Consider the following 27,917-nt stretch of genomic DNA (forward strand, 5'->3'; position numbering starts at 1 on the left):
CTGAGTCCTCCTCTTGCTACACCCTTTTATGGCACTTGTTCTTATTAACTACAGGTGTTCTTAATCTCTAGTAATTGATCCCAGCTGCAGCTCACGGAGGGGTAAGATTACATTCTACTGTGCCCCCCTACACAGAATGGTTTGGGTTGGAAGGGACCCCAAAGATCATTCTGTTCCAGCCCCTGGCAGGGACATCTCCTGCTGGACATGCAGTTCTGTATCCATGATTAACATGAGCAGTTTCTCCTGCTCCTGCACAGGATGAAACCTGCAGGGGTGGCTGGTGGTGGCCCTGGCAGTGCTGGGTGAATGGCTGCATTCCATGATCCCAGAGGGCTTTTCCAGCCTTAACAATTCCCTGATTCTGTGATTCCCTCAGGCTGAGCTGGAAACCCGCCTGGTGAAATCCCTGCTGTCATTCCCAGAGAGAGCTGCAAACAGCCCTCAGTGTTTGGGTTCTGGAGAGTAAAATTAGATCTCCACTCCTGGCTCGTGGCTTCCTTTATTTGCCATCCTTTCCAGATTATTTTTATTAATTTTTTATATTAAAATATAATTAAATTTAAATTTATTAAATTTAATTATATTTTTAATATCATATTATTATTTTATCCAACCCAGGCCATTCTGTTTGTTTATTTTCATGTGTGCCCCCCACCCTTTCTTCCCCAGGGACACAACCTCCTGCTGTCAAACCACCCCCTGGAAATCACAAATCTCAGCCAGCAGGGACAAAATGAAGGTTTTGTGCCCTCATTTATGCCGCTTTTTCCTGCTCTACACACCAGGCTAAACAAGTCTGGGGTGTCCCTGGGGCAGAAGATTTGTGGGAAGGTCTCCAGTGCAGCCCTCCTGCCCCACCTGAGGCCTGTTTCCAACAAATCTCTCTTGCAAAAATCCAGAACCCCCTTCCCTGCAGGAGCTGGTCCAAGCTGCTGTGCTGGGACCTGAGGATTTGTTACATCAGTTTTAAAGGAAAATAGGAAGTCCTTTCTCTATTTGGAGAAATAACTTCAGGTTTAAAAGAAGCCCCTGCAGTGTTTGGGTCAGGAAATCCCATTTCCTGACTTCAAGGCAGCAGGAAGAGCCTTAGTGAGGGATTCTAACTTAGGAATTTGCTCTGGATGCAAAATTTTGTCCTGAGGTTGTCAAAATAGTGAATGTAAGGAATCCCCTTCTACACCCTCACAGTTTTCCTGTCAAATAAAGTAAGAATTTATGCACCCCATGATAATTTTCTATAATCAATTCTGGATTTTAGGCTCCAAATTCCAGGGCTAAGGATGCAGATTTGGTGCACTGAGAGTCTTGCTGGAACTTGCTGAGTTGAGGGCTCCATATATAAAAATGGAGAAAATATTTAAACAGTTACAAATAGGAGGGGAAAATGTAAAATCTCTAATACCATGACAGAACTGGGAGGGGGTCAGCCTGGAGAAAAGGGGATCAGGGGGGGCCTTGTGGCTCTGCACAGCTCCTGACAGGAGGGGACAGACGGGGGGGAGAGGCTCTGCTTCAGGGAGTAGGGACAGAGGGAAGGGTGAGGTTGGGTGTGGTGGTACCAGTTGTGGGTTTCTCTGGGTCTGGATTGAAGGCACTGAGACAGTAGTTCATGTTCACACTCAGGTGTTTATTATCTCTTATCAGTAAAACAGTCTCACTGCTGTGAGTTGGGCAGCTTTTCATTAGAAGGCACAAAATGGCCAACAATCTCTTGGTACAAGAGCTTTTAAGACTAAACTGTCCAATTAAGAGCTGACACCTGGATTATTTTCCCTTTTAACCCAATAACTGATCCCACAGAACTGCAATGCAGACTTCTCTGCCCAATTACAAAATGCCACCCAAACCCATGGAGAAGGAGGAAGAAGAAGCCTGAAGAAGAAACCCAGGACAACACCCTGTGCCCTCCATCTTACTGCCATCCACAACACACTAAAAATCCCAAAACCTCAATTTCTCACCAAGTGATCCACCCACACTGCTCTCTAGAATCTATTTCACACTTTTGTGGATTCTGGTCTATCTTGCAGTCTGGGAAACTTTCTCCATGGATGAGGGTCAGAGTCAGTGCTGCCCTGGGGGTCAGGGCACCCCAGAGCAGACAGAGAAATATTCCCTGTGGTGCCCTGGGTTTCACAGTTGGACATCAAGAGAAATTTCCTCATGGAAAGTGTGGTCAGGAATAGGAAGGGGCTGCCCAGGGCAGTGGTGGATCCCCATCCCTGGAGGTGTCCAAGGAAGGACTGGGGATGGCACTCAGTGCTCTGGGCTGGGGACAAGAGAGGGATCAGGCTCAGGTTGGACTCAATGATTCTGGAGGGCTTCTGCAACCCAAATAGTTCTGTGATCCTGTGACTACAAAATTGGTTTTATGTGGTATTTTCGGGGTCCCCAGGACAAAGGAGGAATTGAGAATCTGACTCCATGTTCTTAGAAGGCTAATTTATTATTATATTATATTATTATATTATAGCTATACTAAAACTATACTAAAAAATAGAGAAAGGCTCTTACAGAAGGCTTAACAAGATACTAATTAAAAACTCGTGATTGCTTCCAGAGTCCCGACACAGCTGGACTGTGATTGGTCATTAAGTCAAAACAATTCACATGAAACCAATCAAACAACCACCTGTTGGATAAACAATCTCCAACCACATTCCAAAGCAGAAAAACACAGGAGAAGCAAATCAGATAATTATTGTTTTCATTTTTCTCTGAGGCTTCTCAGCTTCCCAGAAGAAGAAATTGTGGTGAAGGGATTTTTCAGAAAATATGACAGTGACAGTTTGGAGTTCAGGACATTGTTAAAAGATATATTTTATTCTGGGAAGGCACAGACATGAAATGCCTTATATGGGGAAAAAGCAAGGAGGCAAGAAGAGTATCCTAAAACAAAATCCACCTCAAAGCCAGCAATAACAATCAAAACAAAACAAACAAATAAACAAACAAAAATCCAAATTATTACTAGTTTTTTATTGCCTGTACACCATATAAACATGGACAGATAATTTCTTTACAATCTTGCCACCAATAAATAAAACAGGCAATGCTTTCATTTCACTGTGATTATAGCACTGCACTTCAGAATTCCATTCTCTCAAAGAGAGTTTAAAGAGCTTTGATATCCAGCCAGTGAAGAAGTGTTCCTGTGCTCCTCTACACCCATTCCCCAAATCAACAACAATCAGTACAAGGAACAGGCAGATTTCTGGCTGCCAGAATATTCCTGAATGCCAGGAATTCAGCTCGAGTTATTTGTTGCAGTTCTGCTACGAACTCAGAGGTGTCACCTGCAGACAGGTGGGAGGGAAAGGGATCCAACCCACTGGGAAGGATGGACTGGGAAAGGGAATAACCCAGTGGTGTTGTGTGTATGGGAGGCCAAATCACAGGCAGATATTAATGATTAGACAGTACTTATTGGACATTAAAAGTTAGCCATCAAAAAGGCTGCAGGGGATGCTGAGTTTCACAGTTTGTTCAAATTCAGGCAAAACAGTGGGAAATGAAACCCAGGGCATTTCCATTCCAGTGTCACCCAACTCCTGCAGCACTGGAAGCCCTCAGAGGAGTCCCAGCCTCCTTGCTGGCAGATCTGCTCTGATCCAGGTGCTGCAGGACTGCAGGGGTGCCCCCACGAGCTGGCAGCCGCCGTTTGGCTGCAGTGGGAGATGAAGCCCAGGAATATTGATTGGTGAAAGTACATGATCTTCACAGAAAGCACAAACTTCCCAGCTGGACATGTCTTTTGTGGGTTTTTCCACCTTCTCAGAAGCAGCCAGCACAGGCAGCATTGGCACAGATCTCACACAGGTCGTCCTCAGCAGCCAGGCCTGTCCAGGAGAAAGGGGATTCAGTTGGATGCCAGGAGGGCAGAGCCACCTGCCAAAGCACCTGGAGACTCCTCTGCATTCCTGCTTTATCACTTGGAAGGTCCTTGTAGGTAGAACTGCTCTGAGGAAAATTAGCTCGTGCTAAAATCTGACTGAAGGGAGGAAATCAAACCTGAATTCATTGGGAATCCATGGGAAGCAAGAGGACAACAGGATATGGCAGCATTTTATCCTAAAGTGTCCCTTGTACTGGACAGTAGATAACTGCAATAAAATAACTTAGAAAAGCAAACACTGCAGCAGCAGCAGCCCACGGCAGAGGGACTTTGGACAAGGAGGAATAAGCTAAAGAAGGGTAGATTTAGATGAGATATTGGGAGGAAAATCCTCCCTGTGAGGGTGGGCAGGCCCTGGCACGGGGTGCCCAGAGCAGCTCTGGCTGCCCCTGGATCCCTGGCAGTGCCCAAGGCCAGGCTGGACAGGGCTTGGAGCAGCCTGGGACAGTGGAAGGTGTCCCTGCCACGGCAGGGGTGGAATGGGATGAACTTTAAGGTCCCCCCAAACCAAACTATTCAGTGATTCCATTATTCTGCTTTGGATGAACTTTTCCCTGGTCACAGAGGTGGGATGTGCCCAGGGAACAGCCCAGCTCAGCACTGCAGGAATTTTCCTTGGGTGGTTCATGGAACCTTTGCAGGAGCAAGGGCAGCACAAAGGCAGCACAAACCCTCCCAGCTGCCCTAGAAGTGACACAGAAGCAATTCCGTGGCTTTGCCTCCTGCTGTTGGAATGTTTAAGGTTAAAAATCGTGGTAAAAACGAGAACCACGAAATATGAATGACATACTCAGCCTCCTGAAAATCATGGGTGCATCTTCCCTCTTGCACACAGGCCTGAACTCCTCAGGGAGGTGTTTCTCCTGGCATGGGGAGTAGCTGCCCACGGGCACCATCATGCGAGGGTTGATGTGTCTGTTGCCCTCCATGAGCTCCTTCAGCTTCTTCACAGACTCCAGGGGGAATTTGAAGTCTCCATCCTGTGAAGAACCAGAAAAAAGAAGTGTCAGGAACCCAGGCCTTTCGCAAATCCATTCCATTTCAACCATTTCTCCCAAAAAATACAGCAGAGGGAAAAGATGGTGTTGAAAGAAAGCCAAGATAAAACCTGAGAGAAGGCAGTGGACAGAGGGAGAATTCAGTCCTGGCTCATCCCCATGAGACAGACCCATAAAATCTGGGATAGGAAGATCCAGGCTGGGAATCTTCAGCCTCAAAAGAGAGAACTGGGAAATATCACAGAACCCTGGAATGGGTTGGGTTGGAAGGGACCTTAAAGCTCTTCTCGTTCCCCCCCTGCCATGGGCAGGGACACTTCCACTATCCCAGGCTGCTGCCAGCTCCATCCAGCACTTCCAGGGATATGAGGCAGAGATCTGCAAAATCATGGCTGGAATGGGGATAAATGGGCATTTATTTGGTTCACTGTCTCTCCTAACACAGCAGTGGAATTGTCAAGTGTTGGCTGTGACCTGCCAGGGTGTGACCACACAAAAGCAGCTCTTCTTTCACACCACACATTGCTGGGGGCTTAAACCCTTCACCCCAAGACATTTTGGAAAGCTTCCATTAATTTAGAATCACAGAACCTCTTGTGTTGGAAGGGACCCACAGGGATCACTGACTCCAGTTCCTGGCCCTGCAATCCCCCCCTGTGCCCATTTAAAACTTGCTCACACAATCTGTGAAAAACAAGTTTTTGGAAGCATAAATATAACACTTCTGACTCAAAGTTCACACCAGAAACTTAAGGAAGCTGGGACAGGACTCTGAGAAATATTACTCTATCTTTCAGTTGCTTCTCCCTTTTCATCAGTTAAGGGTCCATTCCCTCAGTTTCAAGAGATTTCCCCTTTTTGAGGTGATAAATTTAAGTTGCAGCTGTTTAACCAAGTGCACAAAGTCTATACCCATCTGCAGATAATCAGAGTTTGGCCTAGAAAACAAATAAGCATTTTCAAACTGATTTATATCCGCTGTTTTAACGTGGCTTCATGGCCAACATGTAGTCTAAGGTGATGTAGGAGGTGCCAACCCCATGGCAGGGTTTGGAATGAGATGAACTTTAATGTCCCTTCCAACCCAAACCATCCTGGGATTCTGGAGTCAGTTAACAGCTCCTCATCCAAAGAAATAAAATGCAGTGACTCTGACACAGCACAAGACCAATATTAGCATTTGTTTCACATCCCCATGAGTCCAGTGGGGAATGGTGTGAGATGAGTGGGGAGGGGATTTGATTCTGGCCGGGGTTTTGGAGGGTTTTTTACAGCATCACATTATTTTGGTGTTCAAAGTTTAGAAAACCCAATCAGATAAACTTTGGATACGTATTTACTACGTCAAAATCTCTTCTCTTGCAATCAGTTTATGATCTTGCTCAGGTTAATTTATCAGTTGACCTCAAGGATCTTAGAGATCTTCTCTGACCTTAATGGTCTATAAAAGTTAATCAGGCACTGGCATCAGCAGCCCCTGGGAGTGGTGGAGTCACCATCCCTGGAAGTGCTCCAAAAACACGTGGATGTGACAGGGGACAAGGTGGATCTCTCTGTGCTGGAGGAACAGTTGGATTTTATAATCTCAAAGGGATTTTCCAACCTAAACAACTCCCTGATTCTGTGATCAGCCCTGGCTGCCTATGAAAAATTCACTTCTCCTATAAAGGCAGCTCTAGATTCAGCTGTGGTCACACAATTGAGAAGCAAAACCTACAGAATTAAAAAAGGGTGAATTTCCACAGGCACAATTTCAGAGAAACCAGGAAGAAACCCTGATATCTGCAGGTCCTGGGAACAAAAAAGAACAAAGGAACAGCAAAATAGAGACAAAACCACCTCAAGTAAGAAAGATGTCTTAGAGAGAGCTAAATTTGACATACTCTGGGACAAGGAAGGGAAGTGTCAGGAACAATTTCAGAAAGAAGAGTGCAAGCCAACTTTGTGCAGTGAATAATCAAAGAATCAGCCAGACCTCAAAGACTTCAGGTGAAAGGAGTGCAAGACTCAGAGTTCACTGCATGTACAATGGGGAAAACATAGATTTAATGATTAATGAGAGGAGAATTCCAGCTCAAACTCCAGAGATGCACTCCCTACTCTTTTACATAACCTAGAAGAAGCCATTCTCATTTATTAATATTTTTTTTTATGGCTACAAGTATAAAATGGGGATGTTTTTCACTGGGTAGGAAGCTGTTTGCTCCTCTGGAGACTGTAGAGGTTGAAGAATGGTTTGAGAGACAGGAATAGCTTAAACCTGCTACCTCTGGCTATCTCTGTCATCCAAAGGACAAAAAAAAAGGGATAGTCCAAGACACAAAGATACCTTATCCCTGGACACCTGCTGCTCACACATAAAGAGAGTCAATAATTGTTTAACAAGTGTTAGTTTTTATTAGTTTTCCTGGTCCCCAGAGGAAGGTGTTTACATTGCAATCAGACTGAAATCTCCTCTCAGGAGGAGTGCAGAGAGATCCAAAGCTTTCCCAACAACAAGCCAGGGCCCTGAGGTACCTTCCTAACCCCTTCCACATTGTGTGGAGTGTCATGGTTTGACACTCCAAAAACTCCCCAAAAAAACTCACTTCCTTCTCAAACCAGGACATGGAGTATCAGCCATGGGTGCTGTGTACTTGGAAAATTTCACAGAGGTTCCTTTAATCACTTTTCTGCCTATTAATATTTAATTGGATCCAGCCAAGTTCCTCTTTGCTCTTTTATTACAGGCTCCATCCCACGAACTCACGGATCATTTCCACAAAGAACCTCCTGCCCAGAACCAGGTAACACAAGACAATTTCTCCTTTGTTCACACCTTGTTTGCATCACCCTCTAAAGTCAGCACCTTCACTGCACGTGGCTTTAGGTCTAGGAGAAAATTCTGGGCATGAAACACCTCAGTCCCTAAGGGATTTCAGAGCAGAGATGTGGCTGGAGGAGGTAAACAAACAGCAGCAGCATTTAGTGATACCTGACGTGTTTTACAGAAGGAAAACCCAGAGCATGGGGAGATACAGGTGGAAATCAAGGCAGAGCAAAGCAAAAATTCAGGTCTATTAATTCAGTTCAAGATCCCCGTTGCAACCAGAAGTTAAAAAAATATCAGCATTTTGTTGAATTTGTAATAACAGCAAATGAAAGAGAAAAAACTCACCTGAACATAGACTGCCTGGGAGGTGTGCACCAGGACAAGGACTGCCAGGACTGCCCAGGAAAGAAAGCTTTTCATGGTGCCTGCAAAGCCAAGCCTCTCCTCAACTGGACAGATTTTATTTCCTCTGCCTTTGGCCTTTCTTTGGCCTTTTTTGTGTCTCTCAGACTTTCCCTCTTCCCCTGAGCTCTGAGACTGCCCAGCAGTCAGAGCTTTATAAAGACTTCCTACAGCTTGATGCTGGTAATCCATTAATCCAGACTTTCTATTGCCATATCATAAACCCTGAGGGGAAATCTCAGTTATCTGCCCAGAGGTACAGCTGGGCAGTCACACCCAAGCACATCCTGGCGTTTATGAGTCGCTCCCACTTTGATGCACGGGCCGTGACACCGGCAGGCAAAACATTCCCAACTGCAATAAATAGATAAATGGTGGGGACTGAGCTCAGGCAACACCTGAGAGTCCCCAGAATTCTGGCCACTTTCTGCAGAACTGGGAGTAAAAAAAAAGAAGTTTGGAAGAAGATAGAAAAAACTTGTTCCAGTCAGTTGGTTATTCTGGGAGTCCCAGGAACCGGGAGTGTAATCACAGAATCAGGGAATTGTTAAAGTCAGAGAAGGCCTCTAAGATTGTTGATGTGGATGTGACACCAGGGGACAAGGCTGATCTCTCTGTGCTAGAGGAACAGTTGGATTTAATAATCTTAAGGGGATTTTCCAACCCAAACAACTTTCTGATTCTGTGAAGCCCTCTAAGATTGCTGAGTCCAACCATCAACCCAGGATCTGGTGGTAGGTTGTTCACCACAAACCTTGTCCCCAAATGCCACATCCACACGTTTTTTGAACATTTCCAGGCATGGTGACTTCACCACTGGCCTGGGCAGCCCCTTTCAGTGCCTGCCCACCCTTTCCACAGAGAGATTTTCCCAACACCCAACCTAAAGCTCCCCTGGCACAACCTGAGGCCATGTGGCATTCACAATTTCTGGAAAAATCCCTTTGCTTAGGATTTTTCTCCTGAGAAGCTGAGAAGCTTCAGAGAAAAAGGAAAACAATAATTATCTGATTTGCTTCTCCCGTGTTTTGCTGCTTTGGAATGTATTTAGAGATTGTTTACCCACAGGTGATTGTTTCATTGGATTCTGCTGTGAATTGTTTGGACCCAATGGCCAATTAAAGCCAAGCTGTGTCAAGACTCTGAAAAGAGTCACGAGTTTTCATTATTATCTCTTTAGCCTTCTGTAAGTATCCTTTCTATATTCTTTAGTATAGTTTAGTATTCTTTTATATAATATAGTATCATAAAATAATAAATTAGCCTTCTGAGAACATTCATGAAGTCAGATTCATCATTCCTTCCTTTGTCTGGGGGGAACCCAAATACATTAAGGCCATTTCCCCATTTCCCCTGGTCCTGTCCTTTGCGATCCCACTCCTGTCAGGGCTTTGGAGAGAGCTGAGGACCAGGGCAGAAAACCCCAGGCTGTGCCTGCACATGCCCAGCTATGAAATGTCCTCTGCGCTCTTTGCAGCCCCTAATTAAAACCCATGTGTTAAAAGGTGCAGGGATGTCATTTAGGGCAAAGGCTGCCAGGAATAAAATCCATTTCTCTGTGACTTCCATGTGGAAATACACACAGATGTCACAGGGATGGAGGAGGACCAACGTGCCTCGGCTCAGTTCTGACATCAGGCTCAGGTCCTCAAGTCTGTAAATGATTTCTGGAATTGTGTGGGTTTGGATTAATGCAGACACCAGGGGAACAATGTTCCTGATCCCAGCAGAACAGGAGAGGGCAACAGTCACCCACTGAGCACCTTCCTCAAACCTCTGCAGTGTTTTATGCCCCAAAGGGTCCAGTTCTTGCTGTAACCCAAATTACTGTTCAAGTTACAGTGAAAATCATCTTTCTGCTTTGTGCAAAACTCCAGAATCCAAAGCAGCCAGGTCCCCAGTCAGGGGGCTCAGAGGGAGGGAGTGGGACTTTCCTGATTCAGTGTAACCCAAAAATCACTGTAGAGTTGAAGCTGAGCTGACAATGCAGAGTGACAGCTGAAAGACTTTGCCTCTCTCCTCTCCACCAGCCTACACACACAAAATTTGAACTGGAATGATCTTTATTCCAACAAAACAATGATCTTTATTCCAACAAAACAAGCCTGTTTCCTTTCCTGTAATGATTTTTCTGCTGCCCTGGCCAGCAGCCAGCAGCATTTGCAAGCCCACAGCAGCTCAGGCCTCTGCCCTTAATTACTTTAATATGGGTCAAGGGTGGAACAGCAAAGGGCAGAGCAAAAATCTCCTCTGAGAACATTTCATTTCCCACATGCTTGGGAATTTTTACACCCATTTTCTTCTCCAAAACCTGCTTTATCCTCAACCTGTTAAGTCCTGAGTACAGCCTGGCGGAAACTAAACAGATTAAGGAGGCATTGAGGGAACCAGAGAATTGTTAGGATTGAAAATAAAAAAAATTATTAAATCCAGCCTTGGAGAGAACCCAAAGAGGCAATTTTGGAGAGGTGTCACAAGAGCACTGAGCCAACAGAGGCAGACAGAGCTGTAGTCACTGTTTCTGTGTCCAGGGAGGTGTGGTGTACCCCAGGGTACACACACTGCCCTGGACAGTGCTCCTTGGTACCTCAGCAGGGACACAGGGAGGAGGAGAACACCTTTAGCCTGCTGGCAGGTGACAGGAAACTGAGTAGGTGACACATCCAGAGGATGGGGCCATCCTGGAGGACCTGGCCACGCTGGAGAAGTGGGTCCTTGGGAGTCTCATGAGGTCCTACACGTGAGATGCTGTGGGAGTGATGGGGGATAGGATGGAGGGGAGGGACGGAGAGCAGAGATCTCTGCAGCCAGATCATGGAACTTGTGGTTTGTTGCAAAGGGCCTGGGTGCAGGGCCCTGCTGGGAGCTGCCAGCCACAGCTCAGAGCAGGGCTCAGAGAAGTAAAGAGAGAGGTAAAGAGAGAGAAGGCAAGAGTGTGGTAAAGAGGGTGAGAGAGCGAGGAAGAGTAAAAAGAGCGAGGTTCCCATTATAATACCATAAATCTTCTGTGCTGAATATTCTGATTCTCACTAACCAATCTAGTACAAGATACAAATCCTACAGCATTTACATACAGCCTATAAGAATCATTACATTACCATCCTGTGTTACATTTCAAACCCTAAAAACTCCTCTTTGGGCCCCTTCTGCCAAGCTGGCAGGGTCTGCTCTGACCCCTGGGCCTGCCTGCAAGCAGAGGGTGTTGTTTAATCCAATTCAGCTGGCCACACCATTGTTTTCCAGTTGTTCAGTAACTGAGGGATCTCAAAGCTTGCTTTCATTTCAATCTTGCTTATAGTTTCCATATTCTCAAAATCTTTTGCCAAGCAATCATATTTATAAGGCTTTCCTGTTTCATCTTCCCCGACAAGTTGGGAAAACCCCCAGTCTCAATTCAGGCTGGGAATGAAGGGCTTGGTAGCAAGACTTGGGGTAGAAGAAAGACAAGAGTGGTCTTTCTAGGTCTTTATTCCTTTTTCCTTTTTCTGTGTGGCTGTCCCCATGTCACAGTCCTGCTGCTGTCTCTCCATGGACACTCAGCTTCTTCACCAAGCTCAGGTTAGATCCAGAACCTGTTCAGGATTCAGGAGGTACAGGGAGGAGGACGACAGAGACCTTCTGCTCACCAGGTCTGCTCCTGGAGTCTCCGTAGCCTCCCAAACACCCCTGCCCTGCAACCCAGCCCCACCAGCCCAAGAGCAGAGGAACCCCCCTGTGTCCCCACGTGCCTCAGGCTGTCACCTGGGGCTGGGACAGCTCCAGGACCCCACACCCAGCTGGTGGCACAGACAGTGCTGCCCAGGGGCTGCTGGCAGGCAGGGGAGGGATGTGGTGCACAGGAAGATGCCCCCATTGCCTGGAGGGGGGATGCACCCCCTGCTCACCCAGGGATTCGTCGTGGGACCATTTCCGTAGCTGGTTCATCTGCAGGGCCTTCATGCACTGCTCCCTGGACACTTTGTAGGGCTGCAGATTGAGCAGGACCTGCTTGGCTCGTGGGGTCCTGCAAGGCAGGGACAGATCCCCCTCTCAGTCCCTGGCTGGAATCCTGCCTGCCCCAGCCCCTGCTGCTCCTGTGTCCCTTGGGCCCCACCACCCCCTTCAGCATGGACACCAGGGTCAGGGGCTGCCCCAGGGCATGCCCAGGACCATGTCCAGCCCAGAGCTCAGGGCAGTAGTTCTATCCAACCACTATAAGCACAGGTACCTTTGGTTAAACAATGCTTGCTTATTTCTAATACAATACCTGCTTGTAAGCCTTAAAGCACAATGCACAGAGCTTCATTATTAAGCTTCAACCTTCCTAATATCTTGCTAGATAAACTTTTCTGTAGCTTAGAGAGTTATTCTAGACAAGCGTTAATACACAGATCATTGTTCTATTTGTCCTTGCTTTTCTACTTTTTAAATAAATTTTCTGCTGACCTATCTCATGGCTGCTGCTTAGCTCTAATCACAGTTCTACTGTATCTGAAGCCTGCCTTTTGCAGCTTTCCCAAAACCCTCTGATTTTGTAGATTCCCACACTTTATTTTTCTGTTCTTCTCAAGGACAGTGTGTGAGAAAGATGTTTCTGTTAGTTAGCCAATAGAACAGAATCTATCGCACCACTCTATAAAAACCTCGTGGTTCTTTTGAATAAAGCCTTCTTTGCCTTTTCTACCGTCCTGCCTCTCACCTGTTCCTGCCCCAACCTCGGCACAAGAGTGACACCTCCCACCTGCTCAGTGCCCCCTGCCACACTCCCACCTTGGCTGTGGCGTTCTCCTGCGAGGGGACAGTGCCTTCTCCTCCTTGGTCCCTTCTGGGGACAGAGCAGCAGCCACTCCTGCCACAGCAGCCACTCTCTCCTTCCTCAGCCTTTCAAATCCTCCAGGAGAGGATGCAGCAGCCTTCTTCAGACTCCTCTGCTCTGCCAGGGCTGGAAGCTGCTACATGGAGCAAAGGGAAGGCAGATCAGGCATTTTGGCAACAATAAGAGCCCCATCCTGCAGCCCATGGCCCAAGGGACAGTTTGGATCCCTCCTCTCTCCCTCAGAGTTCCTGGCAGTGACCTGAAGAAATTTGGACACCCTAGAGAAAGATTCCTGGCTACACGGTACAGAAGGATGAAGTTGTGCCCAGGACTGAATGCAGGGCCCAAAAGACATCCCAGAATGGGCAGATCCAAAGGGATCCTCTCAACAGCCTCCCTGCAGTGAGGCAGGACACGATCCTCCATCCACCTAACATACCTGGGCACCTTTTCTCTGCCTGGGGGGAGCTGCCAGCCCAGCTTTGGGCTCTTCCATCTCCCTGGTGGCTCTGCCCTTCTTCAGAGATTTCTCAGTTGGAAGCAGCAAACTGCAAAGACACCACACAAGCGTTTTGTCTCCAAAACCTCTTCAAAACGTTGCTGCCCACTTCCCATGCCATGGGAAGGGCCAAGGCCTTGGGCATGTGCCCAGATCTGCTCTCCACAAGTACAAGCAGCATGGCCAAAGGTGACAGCTCCTCACACCTGTCCAGGAGTGTGGAAACCCAGAGCACAGGAATATTTCTGTGTCTGCTCTGGGGTGCCCTGACCCCCAGGGCAGCACTGACTCTGACCCTCACTCATGGATAAAGTTTTCTAAACTCCAGAATAGACTGGAATCCACTAGGGTGTGAAATAGATTGTAGAGAGCAGTGTAGGTGCATCGCTTGGTGAGAAATTGAGGTTTTGGGGTTTTTAGTGTGTTGTGGATGGAAGCAAGAAGGAGGGCACAGGGCGTTGTCCTGGGTTTCTTCTTCGTGCTTTTTCTTCCTCCTTCTCCATGGGTTTGGGTGGCATTTTGTAATTGGGCAGAAAAGTCTGAATTGCAGCTCTGTGGGATCAGTTATTGGGTTAAAAGGGAAAATAATCCAGGTGTCAGCTCTTAATTGGACAATTTAGTTTTAAAAGACCTTGCAACAAAAGATTGTTGGGCATTTTTGTGGTGTTTTCCAGTGTGCTGAGCCTGGAGTGGACAGCGTGCAAAACTCTAGATAAGATAACAAGAACCTGAAGACTGAAGGAATCCAGTGGGTCTCTCTTTCCTGACACAGAACTGCTCCAGGAGGGTCTCCCCTGACAGTGGAGCCCCCTGGGAGGGCCCAGCCTGAAGCCCAAAAAGCTGGGGAATCAGCAACAGGAGCATGGAATTCCCCAAAGCCAGCTCTCCCAGGTCTCACCTCCCTCTCTGCACTCCTCCATCAGCCTTCTTCTTTTCTCTTCCCGTCCCTTTCACATCACATATCTGACTTGTAGGACGGCGAGGACGAAGAAGGAGGTGGTTGGGAAGGTTCCCTGAAGAAGAAAAAGAGGGAGCTGCTCTCAGCAGCATCTCCAGAGTGCTTTGGGCATGAGGGATCTCCCAGCCCTCCCGCCCCAGCCCATCCCCTTCCCTGAGGGCTCCATGGTCCTGTCCCACTGCTTCCTTGGGTCCCCATCCAGAGGAACAGGGACCTGCTGGGACAATTTTCTGGCAGGAGGGAGGATTCCCTTGGGCATGGAGGATGTCAGGTCCTAGGAGGGGACGTACCTGGTGTTTTTTGGTGCTTGGTCCTGGTTTTGCTCGTTGTGACAGCATCTTGTAGGAAAGCACTTAGAGGATGTGGCTGGGCCTTCCCATCTGCCTGCACAAAGCTGCAAAGGAGGGGTGACACCAGCTGGAATAAGGCAGCAGAGTCCATGGCAGCCTTTGGGAAGAAGCTGTTCCAGGTTACCAGCTTTCCAAAGGAAACATAACACTGGAGCGTGGGCAGGAGAGTCTCCCTCCACAGGGCTCCTCTCAGCCAGGTCTGGGATCCCTCTTGTCAGAGAGGCTTTCCAGAGAAAACCAACCCTCAGTGACTGAGAACATCCCAGCACCTGGGGCCTGTTGGCTCTCAGTGTTTCTCAAAGGACAAGGAAGGAGCTGGTGGAGCTCCATGGTCTCCAGCTCTGCCTCCAGGGTGTTTCCCACTGAATTGGGAAGGTAAAGCAGGCCCTCTTCCCAGGGAATCCACCTGAGGACACTCCCCAAAGAAGCCAGAATGGCCATGGACCTTGCACAGTTTCAATTCCACCTCCAAAATTAAATACATCCAAGGATTCCTCCCACATGGGAGAAGCCAGGACCAAAAGGCGTTGCTGTTTGTCACCCCCACCACGTACAGAAACCATTGCACTCACTGTGGCAGCACAAAGACACCTCCAGGAGGGATCTGGGAAATGTCCTTTTCCAGCTGGGCTATGGACAACAGCTTCAGATTTCGTGACTGCAACAGGGACAGAGACATGGCAGGATCCACAGGGGATTTACCTGCTGTTCACAAGGCACAAAACCCCTCTTCTTCCACTCCCAACCCCAGCCCCAGCTCTCTCTCCACCACCCTGTGCCCCTACATTGTCCCAAATCCATGAACATCTCCACCACCTCAGCATTTTGGGACAACAAGGCCACGCCAGCAGCATCTCCAGAGGAGCCAAACCCAGGGCTAATTCCCTGGGAGCAGAATGGCAGGCTCAGCTACCAGGAGCATGGAAAGCTGCCCAAGAAACACAAGCCAGACTCACCTGCAGCAGCCATTCTGCCAGGCCCTGTAACTGAGCCACCTCCTTGACCAGGCCTTCAAAGAACCTCATGGCCACGTGTTTCCCGCGGCAGACCAGGACCCCAATGTCCTTGAACACAAAGTCAAAGTTCTTCCCACTGGACAGGGCCCACTCACAGATGCTCAGAGTGGCCTTGATGCACATCACAATGGTGGCTTTGGGTTTGTGCAGGCGCAGGGCCACCTCAGCACAGACCAGCTCGTCAGCCTTGGAGAGCCCTGTGGAGAAAGCACAGAGTCACTCGCTCAGCCCTTCTGTGGTGTAAGAGTGACGGGGGTAGCACGGTTGGGATGGATGGAGATGAGAGATCTCTGAAGCCAGGACTGGAACTTGGGGTTTATTGCAAAGGGCCTGGGTGCAGGGCCCTGCTGGGAGCTGCCAGCACAGCTCAGAGCAGGACTGAGAGAAGAGAGGGGGAGAGAGGATGAGAGGGTGAGAGGGTGAGAGAGTAAAAGCATAAGAGAGTAAAAGGGGTAAGAGAGTAAGAGGGGCAAGAGCTAAGAGAGGCAAGAGCACGAAGTTCCCATTACAATACAATAAATCATCCTCTGTGCTGAATATTCTGATTATCACTAACCAATCTAGTACAAGATACAAATCCTAGAGCATTTACATACAGCCTATAAGAATCATTACATTACCATACTGTGTTACATCTTAAACCCTAAAAACTCCTCTTTGGACCCTTCTGCCAAGCTGGACCCTTGGACCTGCCTGCAAGCAGAGGGTATTTTTTAATCCAATTCAGCTGGCCACACCATTGTTTTCCAGTTGTTCAGTAACTGAGGGATCTCAAAGCTTGCTTTCATTTCAATCTCACTTATAGTTTCCATATTCTCAAAATCTTTTGCCAGACAATCATATTTATAAGGCTTTCCTGTGTCATCTTCCCCAGCACTGTGGCCCCTTGAGAGCCCACCAACCCCCTCCCACCACAGTGGCTCTTCACCCAGCAGCAAATGTCCTGTTTTTGTGCCATGAGCCCCAGCCCCTGCACTGCCAGCTCAACCACCACGCTCCAGCTCCACAGAACCTCTCAGGAGCCAGCAGGAATGCTGCTCCCTGCCTTCCCAAGGTGGAAGATCATCAGGGTTGGGGGATCATCAGTCTCTTCAGTGCCAGGATGTCGGAACAGTGCATCCCTCCAGGTGCCCAGAGTTGCCAAGGACTGTTGCAGACATCTTTTATGAAAAATCCTTTCCTTAGGATTTTTCCTCCTGAGAAGCTGAGAGGTCTCAGGAACAACATGTAAACATTACTTATCTGCTGCTATGGAATGCAACAGGTGGATCTTTGATTGGCCCATGTTAGATGTTTCTAATTAATGGCCAATCACAGCCCAGCTGGCTCAGAGAGCCGAGCCACAAACCTTTGTTATCATTCTTTTCTATTCTATTCTTAGCTAGCCTTCTGATGAAATCCTTTCTTCTATTCTTTTAGTATAGTTTTAATGTCATATATATCATAAAATAATAAATCAAGCCTTCTGAAACATGGAGTCAGATCCTCATCTCTTCCCCAATCCGAAAACCCTTGTGAACGCTGTCACAGAGGACCCCATCGTGGGGCTTGGAGACCCTGGCACACAACCCAGAACACCTGGGGATTTGATTTTGACCCCTGGAGCAAGTTGCCAGCTTTGTATGAGGACCTGAAAGTCACAGAGGTTTGAATAGTGTAATAACAAAACGATCACAGGGTGAAAATGTAGATTTTAGGATTTTTGGTATGGGGGTTATGGGGACAAGAATGAGGAACTTGGGTGTGTCCAGTCCTTCTTCTTCTTGTTCTCCATTTTCTGCAGTGATGTTGGCACTTTGGGATTGGTTTAGAGTAGAAGTGCACTGTCTAACACAGGTGATAGGTATTGGGAATTAAGTGTAAATATGTTATACGTAGTTTGTAGTATAAAAGGACAACACAAAGAGTGCCTGTGGCTGCCCTGCTGAGCAGAAAGAAAATTTTACAGATAAGATTTAATAAACAACCTCAAGACCAAAAAATGAAGAGTCCAGACTCGTTCTTCAGTTGCACAGGCCAAAGCAGAGACATCCTGCACATCTCGGGGCAGCAATTAACAACCAACAGCCCGAGACCAGGAGATTCTCAAACACCTCCAGGAGCAGCCAGCACACCGTGGGCACCCAGAGAGCCCTGGAGGGACCCATCCATGTCCCAAGGGACCACAGGGCTGGTCCCACCATCCCACCACATCTTACCAGGCACCGGGCTTTGCCCATGGAGGACATTCTTCCCCACCAGGGGAAGGGGCTTGTTCAGCTCAAACTCCGGAGTGTCTGCCATGAAACCTTCCCCTTCTCCATGCCAGATGGGTTTTTTCATAATGTGGATGATACCCAGGCCCATCAGCTCAGCTCTCTGGAAGCAAAAGCAAGCAATCAGAGGGCAAAGGGTGATCTGTGGCCTTTCCATCCCTGCAGCTCCAAGGGCTGAGATGGAGGCCCCGGGAAAGCTTTGGAGAAGAGCCTTTCACTCCAAATTGTTCCTCACTCCCTCCTCTCCAGGGAGAAAGACATGTGGGAGAAACTCCCAGAGCCTGGGAAGGCCCAAGGAGTGCAGGAAGGCCCAGGAGGGCTGGAAAAAGGGGTGTCCCTCCTTCCCAGCCCTCCTGGGGAAGAATCCAAATAGGAAATCCAATGTTCTTCTACTCAAGCACCGCTTGACTTCTTGCCTGTGCTCACAATGGGTCTGTGACTAAAATGCAGGGTCTGTCTGGGACACTTCTGTCCCCTAGGCTGGTGAGGGCCCCAGAGGATGGGGAAGGAGCAGGAAACCCCCATGGTCTGAGGGAGGACCCTGAGGAACCAGCCCCACCTTCTTCAGCAGCAGGTCCTGGCGACAGCACTCAGACACACAATCCCAAACTTTAATGATTTCTGTCAGAAGAAGAGAAAGAGCCCAGCTGAAGTTATGAAGTTCATCACTATCCCTTCACTTTCCCAATGTCAGATCCCCTTCTCCAAAGGGACCCTCTCCCTGGGCAGAGCCACCAGCACATTCCCACCCCAGGAGGATGCCAGGCTTTACCATCCTTGTGGAAGTACACCAGATCTGGAGACAGTGCAAGGAAGAAGCCAGAGAAAAGCTGTGTCATGGCTGCAGTTCCTCCTGCCCGGCCTTTTTCTCTCTTCCTCTCCATCCCACCATGGCCTTAGGATGGAAGGCCTGGTGGGACAGCGGGGCACCACAGCTGGGCTGGCCTCTGGCTCTCAGGGTGTTCTGGTTCCATGGAGGCAGAATGTCCCATTGTGACCTCACATGTGTCATCAAGGGGCTGCAGAGCCCCACACAGACACCCCCCTGCCCCAGCTTCACCCTACAGGGGAAGGAGGCTGCACCCCTCATTTTGAGGGGCTGCCCCCACCCAGGCACTGCCCTTTCCGAGGAGGCTCCCACAGCCACTGCTGAGGTGGCTGGAAAATCGGATGGAAATGGATTTAGGATGATTTACACAGATCCTGTTACACTGGTAACTGCTGTGTGAGTTAGGAACTTGGCAGAAAACAAACAGAATGACAGAGTCACAGAATCACAGAATCACAGATTAATGAGGTTGGAAGAGACCTCCAAGATCATCGAGTCCAACCTCTGCCCTAACACCTCAACCAGATTATAGCACCAAGTGCCACGTCCAGGCTTTTATTAAACACACCCAGAGATGGTGATCCTACCACCTCCCTGGGAAGAGCATTCCAGTGCTTTATTGTTCTTTTGGTGAAAATTTTCTTCCTAATATCCAACCTGTACCTTCCCTGACGTAGCTTGAGACTGCGTCCTCTGGTTCTGTCAGTGCTGCCCGGTGGAAGAGCCCAACCCCACCTGTGTGCAGCCGCCCTTCAGGAATGGACTGAAAGGATCCTAGAGGAACTACCCAAAGAGCTCTCCAAAGAACCCTAGAAGAACCTCCCCAAAAAACCTAAAGCTCCCTTCAGGGAGTTGTAGAGAGCAATAAGGTCATCCTGAGGGATCAGAGGGGCTGGGAGCAGCAGGGCTGAGTTCCTGATAGGAGCCAGCTCCACTTAGCAGGTCTGGTCACATCCAGGGGGAATTGTCACAAACAGAAATTCACCAACAGTGCAGCTCATTGGAGCAGCAGGTTACAGACTCTCAAAAGCTGCACAGGACAAATGTTTCCAGGAATTCTCTGATGCATCTGGAGGCACAAATCTTCACTAAGGGGTGTCCATGCTTTGGGGAGGAGGGAGGAGCATCCAATTTATCTGGAAATGAGGGATATCAAGAGTCATAACAAGAGATTACAAAGGTTCTGAGTCTTGGCAAGGGCAGAGCAGAACGTGGCACCTTGTTGGAATTCAGAACATCCCCCTGGCTGTCCTGGACTGCCAGGACCCCTGCCAGGGGGCTCAGAGACCCTGGCACAGAGCCCAAAACACCTGTGGGTTTGCTTATGACCCATGGAGCAAGTTACCAACCTTAGATGAGGATCTGCAAGCCATGACAGTTTAAGTAGAATGACAGTGAATTTATCACGGGGTGAAAAAATAGATTTTTGGGGTTTTTAGAATCTGGGTTTCACATTCTCTGAACCTCAGAGAAAGAGAAAACAATTCTTATCTCATTTACTGCTCCTGTGTTGTTCGCAAGTGGAATGCATGTGGAAGATTGTTTACCTGAAGGGAATTGGAATTGATAATTGGAATCTGGTGTGAGTGTTTTGATCCACTGACCAATTGAATGCAGGTGTGTGTGGGGACTGTCAGCTGATGGTCACAAGATTCTGTGCAGTGGAGTGCTTGGCAGATTCCGTTTAGATGTAATGTAATATAGTGTAATATAGTGTAGAATAATACAGTATAATAAAGTAATTAATTAGCCTTCTGATAAGATGGGAGTCCTCCTCATCATTTCTCCCAGACATCGGGGAAAAATATCACCAATACGTTATTAACCATGAGAGGAACAGTGGATTTGTCTTTACAAACCAGCACTGGGAGATAAAAGAAATAATAGGAAGGATTTCACTGATTGATGAATGGGAAAAGATATTTGCTTTTACAAATAAACTTTAGGTTTGCTGATAATTGAAATTAGACATTGAAAGATGAAAGAAACAATAGGGAAGAAAAGCCTCAAAATTCTGTAAGAATTAAAAATTAAAAGGGAGGGTTATATATTAGAGGGAAATCTTTGGTATCAGGCATTCTGGGAAGTCTGAACCTCTCAAGTACCTCAGAAATGGGGAAAGAGAGAAGGGAAATGTGGCTGGGAAATTGGGATAAAAAGGAGGCTGTGTCCTCCAAAAATTGCAGAGATCCCAGGGGAATGCCCCATGGCCTCTCCCTTTGTTGGAATAAAGTCAAAGGACTCCTCTGTCTCCTTTTTGGACATAAACCTCTGGTGTTTGTGCATTAATTTCCCTAACAACCACGACTGTGCAAAGTGCTGTGGGCAGGATCATGGCCAAACCTCCTGTTCTCTGTGGTTCCAGTGTCCAGAATATTCCTTGGTGGGAGTTGTTGGGCATCAGGCAGAAGAACAAGGCCCTGCCCCACGTTCCTCTCAATGCCCCATCAACACAAACCCCAGGACTTCCCTCTGGCTCTGCACCTGCACCTTGGCCCCTGCCACAGTTGGAACTTTGCATTTTGTCCCCTGGTTTATGCCTCCAGCACTGGGGAGGTCCCACCTCGAGCACTGTGGTTGTTTTGGGCCCCTGGAGGGTTGTGGAAATTGCCCACCTTGTTGTGTGGGCACAGAGCTCCTGTGGGGTGAGGGAGAACTGATGGAGCTGTTCCAAGGCACCTCTGAGGTGGGATAACCCAGGCTCTTGGGTAAATACATCCCTTGGAATGGATGAAAGGACACTGAATGATTGGTGTTTACACACATACATACATACACACATATTTATATATATATGTCACATTTATTTTAACACTTTGGTTGCCATGGAAATCACCTATGTAGCCATTTTGCTTATTTCCTTTAGAAACACACCAATATAAAAGTATAAAAATAACACTTTAGAAAATACATGAGGAAAAGAAAGAGAAAAAAAAAAGGAAGGATCAGAGTAGAGAGTGGAGAGGAAAGGTCCCACCACCCATGGATGCAGTGACAAGACTTGGTTATTGCAATTTCAGTGTCCACAGTCAAAGTGATGGTGGCAGTCTGGATCCACCAGGGGTGGAAGCTCCAAAAATGCAAAGTCCAGTGGAATTATACAGGCTCAGGCTCGGGGGGAACAGCCAGGTACCTTCCCTGGGGTCGGGGCAGTTTTACACTGTCCATGTAACACTGGGGTCATGCCCGGCCCCCAGAAATGAGTCTGTGCTCCCCCCAGGCTCTCTGATGGTCTGTGCCCCTTCTAAGACCTGGCTCTGCCTCTCCCTGAGTGTGGCTGAGCCGGTGCTGCCCCCTCACAAGGGATGAAACCCCCCAGCCTCTCCATGGGAGTGTCCCTGATGCCTCCCCTGGGGTCACTGGGGGGCTCTGGGCTGGCCCCGGGCACAGCCAGGGGGGTGAGGATGCACAACTGCCCCAGGCACTGCTCACACACTGCCCAGGGACACCCCAAATCCCATGGAGAGGTTCTGTGCACCCCAAAGGGCTCCTGGAGAGCTCTGGGGAGCCCAAACAGGCGCAGCCAGGGGTTGGGAGCACCCAAAGGCAGCACTGGGGGCTGGGCATGGCACAGAACAAACCAAGGGGTGGGGATACCCCCAAAATGGAGACCAGGGCCTGGGCCACCCTCTAAGGGTGCAGAGGGAGCACACTGAGGGGTCCAGAGCTCCCTGAACACACAGGGAGAGCCCAGGGAGCACAGAAAGGCCCATGGAGATGCCCAGCCACGCTCTGCTCCCACCTGTCTGCACTTCTGATCCTGCTGCTCCCTCCTGGCATCCTCAGACTGCCTCCACTCCCTGTTTTGCATGGCCTGATCCCTCTCATTCTCACCCAAGCATCCTCAGAGATCATCTATTCCAATTGTATCTCCTTCCCTTCCCTGGATGCTCACATCCCTCCTCTCTTCTGCCCCTACTCCATTTCCCTTTGCCCTCCCATCTCCCTCTGTGTCATTTCTGACCCCTCTGCCCATCACATCCTGCCCCCAGAGCTTCTCTTTCCTCCCATCTTCCTTCCCTACACGTCCCCATCCCCTCCCCAGTGCTCAGAGATCCTGTTCACCTCTGCACAGAGCAAAGGGAATGCTGAAAGTGTGGAAAAGGGGAATGACAGTGTGGGGGCATGGAGTAAAAGGGAAAATCTGCAAGTTTTATTTATAAAATTTATAGATTTGGACTGGTCAGGGGATTAGGGCTGAGGGAAGACACCCTTCACCCCACCCCTCTAGCACTGTACAGAGTTTATTTACAAATTCCAGCCTCCAGTGGATCTGGGATCACACACACATTTACAGCTGGGCAAGTTAAAAAAAAAAAACAAACAAAAAAACAAAAAAACAAACAAAAAAAAAAAAAACAAAAAGCAAACTGTGGAATCATTTAGTTGGAACATATCCCAGCAATAATCATGGGCTCAGTCCATTTGGCAATTCTCTTTGCAGGCCCTGCTGTGCCACGGCCCCAGGAGCCCAGATCCTGCGGGTGAGGCCAGGCTGCCCCAGCATTGCCAGCTCAGAAGCTCTGGGAGCCCAGGCTGTGGCTCTGCTCCTGCACAGGGGAGGCTGAGGGGGCCGTGCTGTCCCCAGGAGAGGCCACGTTCAGGTACCCGATCTCTGAAGGCTGCGAGGGGGACAGGCAGAAGGAGGAATCCTGGCTCTCAGCCTCTCCCTCAGGCTTCGTGCTCTGCGGGGCCTTCAGGGCGCCCAGGGGCTCTGGGAGATCTCGGGGTGGGAAGCTGGAAACAAATTTCCATTTTCTGTCATTCTGTGCGGTCTGAGTGAGCCTTACCCATCAGCTCAGAGCAGCACAGAACGATGTGGGTGCTCTCCTCGTGGAGCAAGGCTCCTCCTCCAGGCAAGGAAGGGACACCCTCAGCCAGCCCAGAACCTGCTGCACCATCCTCCACCCCAACAGTGCCCAACAGTGCCCCACACAGCCATGGCAGGGGCTGTGACCAAACCCCCAGAGCTGCATGGTCCCCCTGCCTTGCCCCCATCTGGTTTGGCACGGATTGGAATGGAGGAACGCATCCCACAGTGATGTGGGACACAGCTCTGGCCATTCCAGGACTCCAAGTCTCATCATCTCTTGTATAAAGACTCCTCCAAAGCCCCTGAGCACCAAGATTCCTAAATCCCACAGTGCTCCCAAAATATTCTGAAAATTGGACTTGTCCATCCCATCAGCTGACTGATTACAATACCATTTTAATACTATTTTCCCTAAAGTTGGACTTCTCCATCCCATCAGCTGACTGGTTTCAATCCCATTTTAAATGCCATTTTAATACCATTCTAATGCCATTTTATTTTCCCTAAAATTGGACTTCATCCCAACAGCTGCCTGGTTTAAATCCGATTTTAAATGCCATTTTAATACTATTTTCCTTAAAATTTGAGTTCTCCTTTCCATCAGCTGGCTGGTTCAATACCATTGTAATGCCATTTTAATACCATTTCAACATCATTCTAATGCCATTTTATTTTCCCTAAAATTGGACTTCTCCATCCTATCAGCTGACTGGTTTCACTACCATTTTAATTGCCATTTTAATGCTATTTTCCCTAATATTGGACTTCTCCATCCCATCAGCTGACTGGTTTCAATACCATTTTAAATGCCATTTTAATACTATTTTCCCTAAAATTTGACCCAAAACTAACAAAAAAGGCCTCTGGGAGGTGGCAGCTCAGGGTGGAGCAGCCAAAATTCTCCAGTGGCTCCTCCCTGGCTGCCCCTCCCTCCCCACCACGGTACCTGGCACGAGGAGGTGGCAGCACCTTACTCTGTGGGTGGCTTCCAGGAGCAAGCTTCAGGTCCTGGAAGGAAGAAGAGAGACTTTGAAAGGAGGAGACACAGGCCAGACCCTGAATTCCAACAATTCCTGGTCTTCCCCAGCTTCACTGAGAGTCCTCTCCACCAAGTGCAGCCCCACAGAGGTGCTAATTGGGGGTTTGGTTGTCCTTTGGGTGTAAATTTATTCTAAAAAATCCAAACCAAGCCCCACCAAGGCCAGGTGAGCCCCAAACAGCCCTTTCCCCCTCAACAGCTCCTCTCCAACCTACCTGGGTTCTCTCCAAATTAAAAGTCCCAAGAAACTCCTAAATCCGCTTGGTTGGTTTGAAAACTCTTTGATTCCCTGGATTTTCTCCATTTCTCCTGCCAAAGTTCTTCATTAACAACTTTCCCTCAGCTCAGGAGTTATTGCTCAGCTTGGCCTGAGGAGGGAACATTCCTCATGGCAGGAGGAACATTCCAAATCTTCTTTCCTAGAGCAGCTTTACAGCTGAGGCCTTTGAACAGCTCTGGACGTGCCAGGTGAGATTCCTGTGCCTGAGGAAGGGCATCCCAGGGGCAGCAGCTCAGGGATGAGCAGGGCTGAGTGTGAGGAGCCTTCAGCTCCTCCCAGAGCCTCTCCTCACCACATCTGTATGGAGCCTTCACTCCTCACCACATCTGTATGGAGCCCTCAGCTCCTCACCACATCTGTATGGAGCCTTCAGCTCCTCACAGAGCTCCTCCTCACCACATCTGTATGGAGCCTTCACTCCTCACCACATCTGTATGGAGCCCTCAGCTCCTCACCACATCTGTATGGAGCCTTCAGCTCCTCACAGAGCTCCTCCTCACCACATCTGCATGGAGATTCAGCTCCTCACCACATCTGTATGGAGCCCTCAGCTCCTCACCATATCCGTATGGAGCCTTCAGCCCCTCCCAGAGCCCTTCCTCACCAGTATGGAGCCTTCAGCTCCTCACTACATCCGTATGGAGCTTTCAGCTCCTCCCAGAGCCTCTCCTCACCTGTATGGAGATTCAGCTCCTCACAGAGCTCCTCCTCACCACATCTGTACGGAGATTCAGCTCCTCACCACATCTGCATGGAGCCTTCAGCTCCCCACAGAGCCTCTCCTCACCTGTATGGAGCCTTCAGCTCCTCACAAATCCCCCTCCTCACATCTGTAGGGAGCCCTCAGCTCCTCACAAAGCCCTTCCTCACCTGTATGGAGCCTTCAGCCCTTCCAAACACTCTCCTCACCACATCTGCATGGAGCCTTCAGCTCCTCACAAAGCCCCTCCTCACCTGTATGGAGCCCTCAGCTCCTCACTACATCTGTATGGAGCCTTCAGCTCCTCCCAGAGCTCCTCCTCACCACATCTGTATGGAGCCCTCAATGCCTCACCACATCTGCATGGAGCCCTCAGCTCCTCACAAATCCCCTCCTCACCACGTCTGTCGCCACCAACTACCCAGGAGCCCTTTCCATCCCAAGGGATGGATCCAGCTCCTGCTCAGCCCCCGAGGTTCTGTGATTCCTGCTGACCCCAGCCCTCCTGGGGTCTCACCTCAGTGCTGGGAGCAGGGCTGCTCCTGGCAAGGCGCTGGGAGGAGCCCACAAGGCTGGAGAGCTGGAGCTTGTCCTGCAGCCGCGCGTTCTCCTCCTCCAGGATCTTCCCTCTGCACATGGCACAAAGCACAAGTTATTTTCCTTCCAGCCATGCTCCATTTTCCAACAGGACTTTTCTTTTCCAGCCTCAGAGCAGTTGCTCTCCACAGCCTCCAGCTCAGTGGTGAGGTCTTGGATGGGAAAATGGGGTAATTACATCCCTAATTACAGCCATGATTACAGTCCAGACTTTCCTCTGGAATTCTTAAGAGAAAGAGGCACAAAACCAGGAAAAGGGGATGGACATCAGCAGGGACCTACCTGCTCTGCAGGGAGGGAATCCCAGGCCGGAGGCTCCACGGGGACTCCTCCTGGTCTGATATTTTTTGGAGGAGCCGTCGCCTCTCCTGGAGTAATTTCTCATTCTCAGCGGTGATCTGGGCAATCAGCACCTTCCCCTTAGGGTGGTGGAGAAGGAAAGAACAACCACCAGTTACTCTGGAGTCTTCTCTGCCCTCTGAAACCTCAGGGCTTTCCCAAGGGACCACATCAAGGGTGCCAGCTCCTAAACCTTGGAGTCACCAGCCCTGCAAGTGCTCAAGAACCATGTGGATGTGGCACTTGGGGACATGGTTGGATGGTTGCACTTTAAGATCCTCACCTTAAAGGTCTTCTCCAACCTCAGCGACTCTGCAATGCCCTGTTTGATGTAAAATACCCCAAAAAGAGCTCTAGGGCCACTTCCCAGCAGGAATTGCTGAGGCAAAGGAACTGGAGCCCAGCCAATGTCAGACTGGGATTTGAGGATGTGGCTTCCCCCAACAGCAATCCTGAGCCAGGAATTTTCTTTTGGCTTTTTGGTACTACAGGTTGGTGCCCCTGGTGCCTTCCTGCAAGGAGGGACTTTGGACAAGGGCCTGGAGGGACACGACAAGGGGGAATGGCTTCCCACTGCCAGGGGGCAGGGTTACATGGGATATTGGGAAGGAATTGTTCCCTGGCAGGGTGGGCAGGCCCTGGCACAGGGTGCCCAGAGCAGCTGTGGCTGCCCCTGGATCCCTGGAGGTGTCCAAGGCCAGGCTGGACAGGGCTGGGAGCACCTGGGACAGTGGGAGGTGTCCCTGCCGTGGCAGGGGTGGGATGAGATGAGCTTGAAGGTCCCTTCCAACTCACACCATTCCCTGAATCCATGATCACAATCACAGAATCACCAAATCACAGAATCACCAGGTTGGAGGAGACCTTAAAATCATCAAGTCCAACCCAGCCCAAACACCTCAACTAAACCCTGGCACCCAGTGCCACATCCAGGCTTTGTTAAACACACCCAGGGATGGTGACTCCACCACCTCCCCGGGCAGCCATTCCAGAACTTTCACTCTTTCTGTAAAAAAAAACTTTTTCCTAATATCCAACCTACATTTCCCTTGGTGCAGCTTGAGGCTGTGTGCTCTGGTTCTGTCAGGGCTGCCTGGAGAAAGAGCCCAGCCCCAGGTGAGCACAGGCACCTTTCAGGAGCTGTAGAGAGTGATAAGGTCACCTCTGAGTCTCCTTTTCTCCAGGCTGAGCACCCCCAGCTCCCTCAGTCATTCCTCACAGGGTTTCTGTTCCAAGCCCCTCTCCAGCCTCGTTGCCCCCTCTGGATGTGCTCAGTGTCCCAATGTCCTTCCCAAACTGAGGGGCCACAACCAGACACAGCTCTCAAGGTGCCAAGG

At 49.2% G+C, this 27,917-nt stretch overlaps 2 protein-coding genes across 2 annotated transcripts in view; both read right to left on the reverse strand.

Moving 5' to 3' along the window:
• Positions 1-3,777: 3,777 nt before the first annotated feature.
• On the reverse strand, positions 3,778-8,165 carry LOC115912444 (guanylin-like). The gene is made up of 3 exons (XM_030964014.1): positions 8,054-8,165; positions 4,689-4,878; positions 3,778-3,842 (listed from the first exon to the last, which is right to left on the reverse strand). The coding sequence occupies exons 1-3, from the start codon at positions 8,126-8,128 to the stop codon at positions 3,778-3,780; spliced, it is 330 nt and encodes a 109-aa protein (XP_030819874.1). The 5' UTR covers positions 8,129-8,165.
• A 15,023-nt stretch (positions 8,166-23,188) lies between these two features.
• CCDC30 (coiled-coil domain containing 30) overlaps positions 23,189-27,917 on the reverse strand; it is a 36,522-nt gene continuing 31,793 nt past the window's right edge. The window contains exons 21-24 of the mRNA XM_030963845.1: positions 26,524-26,660; positions 26,162-26,273; positions 24,572-24,633; positions 23,189-23,549 (exon numbers count right to left, since the gene is read on the reverse strand). Of these exons, the coding sequence (XP_030819705.1) occupies positions 23,327-23,549; positions 24,572-24,633; positions 26,162-26,273; positions 26,524-26,660 (534 nt within the window). The 3' untranslated portion in view covers positions 23,189-23,326. The remainder of the gene's footprint in view (positions 23,550-24,571; positions 24,634-26,161; positions 26,274-26,523; positions 26,661-27,917) is intronic.

Source organism: Camarhynchus parvulus, chromosome 21, assembly GCF_901933205.1.
Source record: "Camarhynchus parvulus chromosome 21, STF_HiC, whole genome shotgun sequence".
NCBI classification, from domain to species: Eukaryota; Metazoa; Chordata; class Aves; order Passeriformes; family Thraupidae; genus Camarhynchus; species Camarhynchus parvulus.

Excerpts from the sequence above, each read along its gene's own strand:
- LOC115912444 (XM_030964014.1), bottom strand. The coding sequence starts at position 8,128 with ATGAAAAGCTTTCTTTCCTGGGCAGTCCTGGCAGTCCTTGTCCTGGTG. Across the intron at positions 4,879-8,053 it reads CCCAGGCAGTCTATGTTCAG|GATGGAGACTTCAAATTCCC; the intron begins GTGAGTTTTTTC and ends GGTTCTTCACAG. Across the intron at positions 3,843-4,688 it reads CATGATTTTCAGGAGGCTGA|GCCTGGCTGCTGAGGACGAC; the intron begins GTATGTCATTCA and ends TCTCCTGGACAG.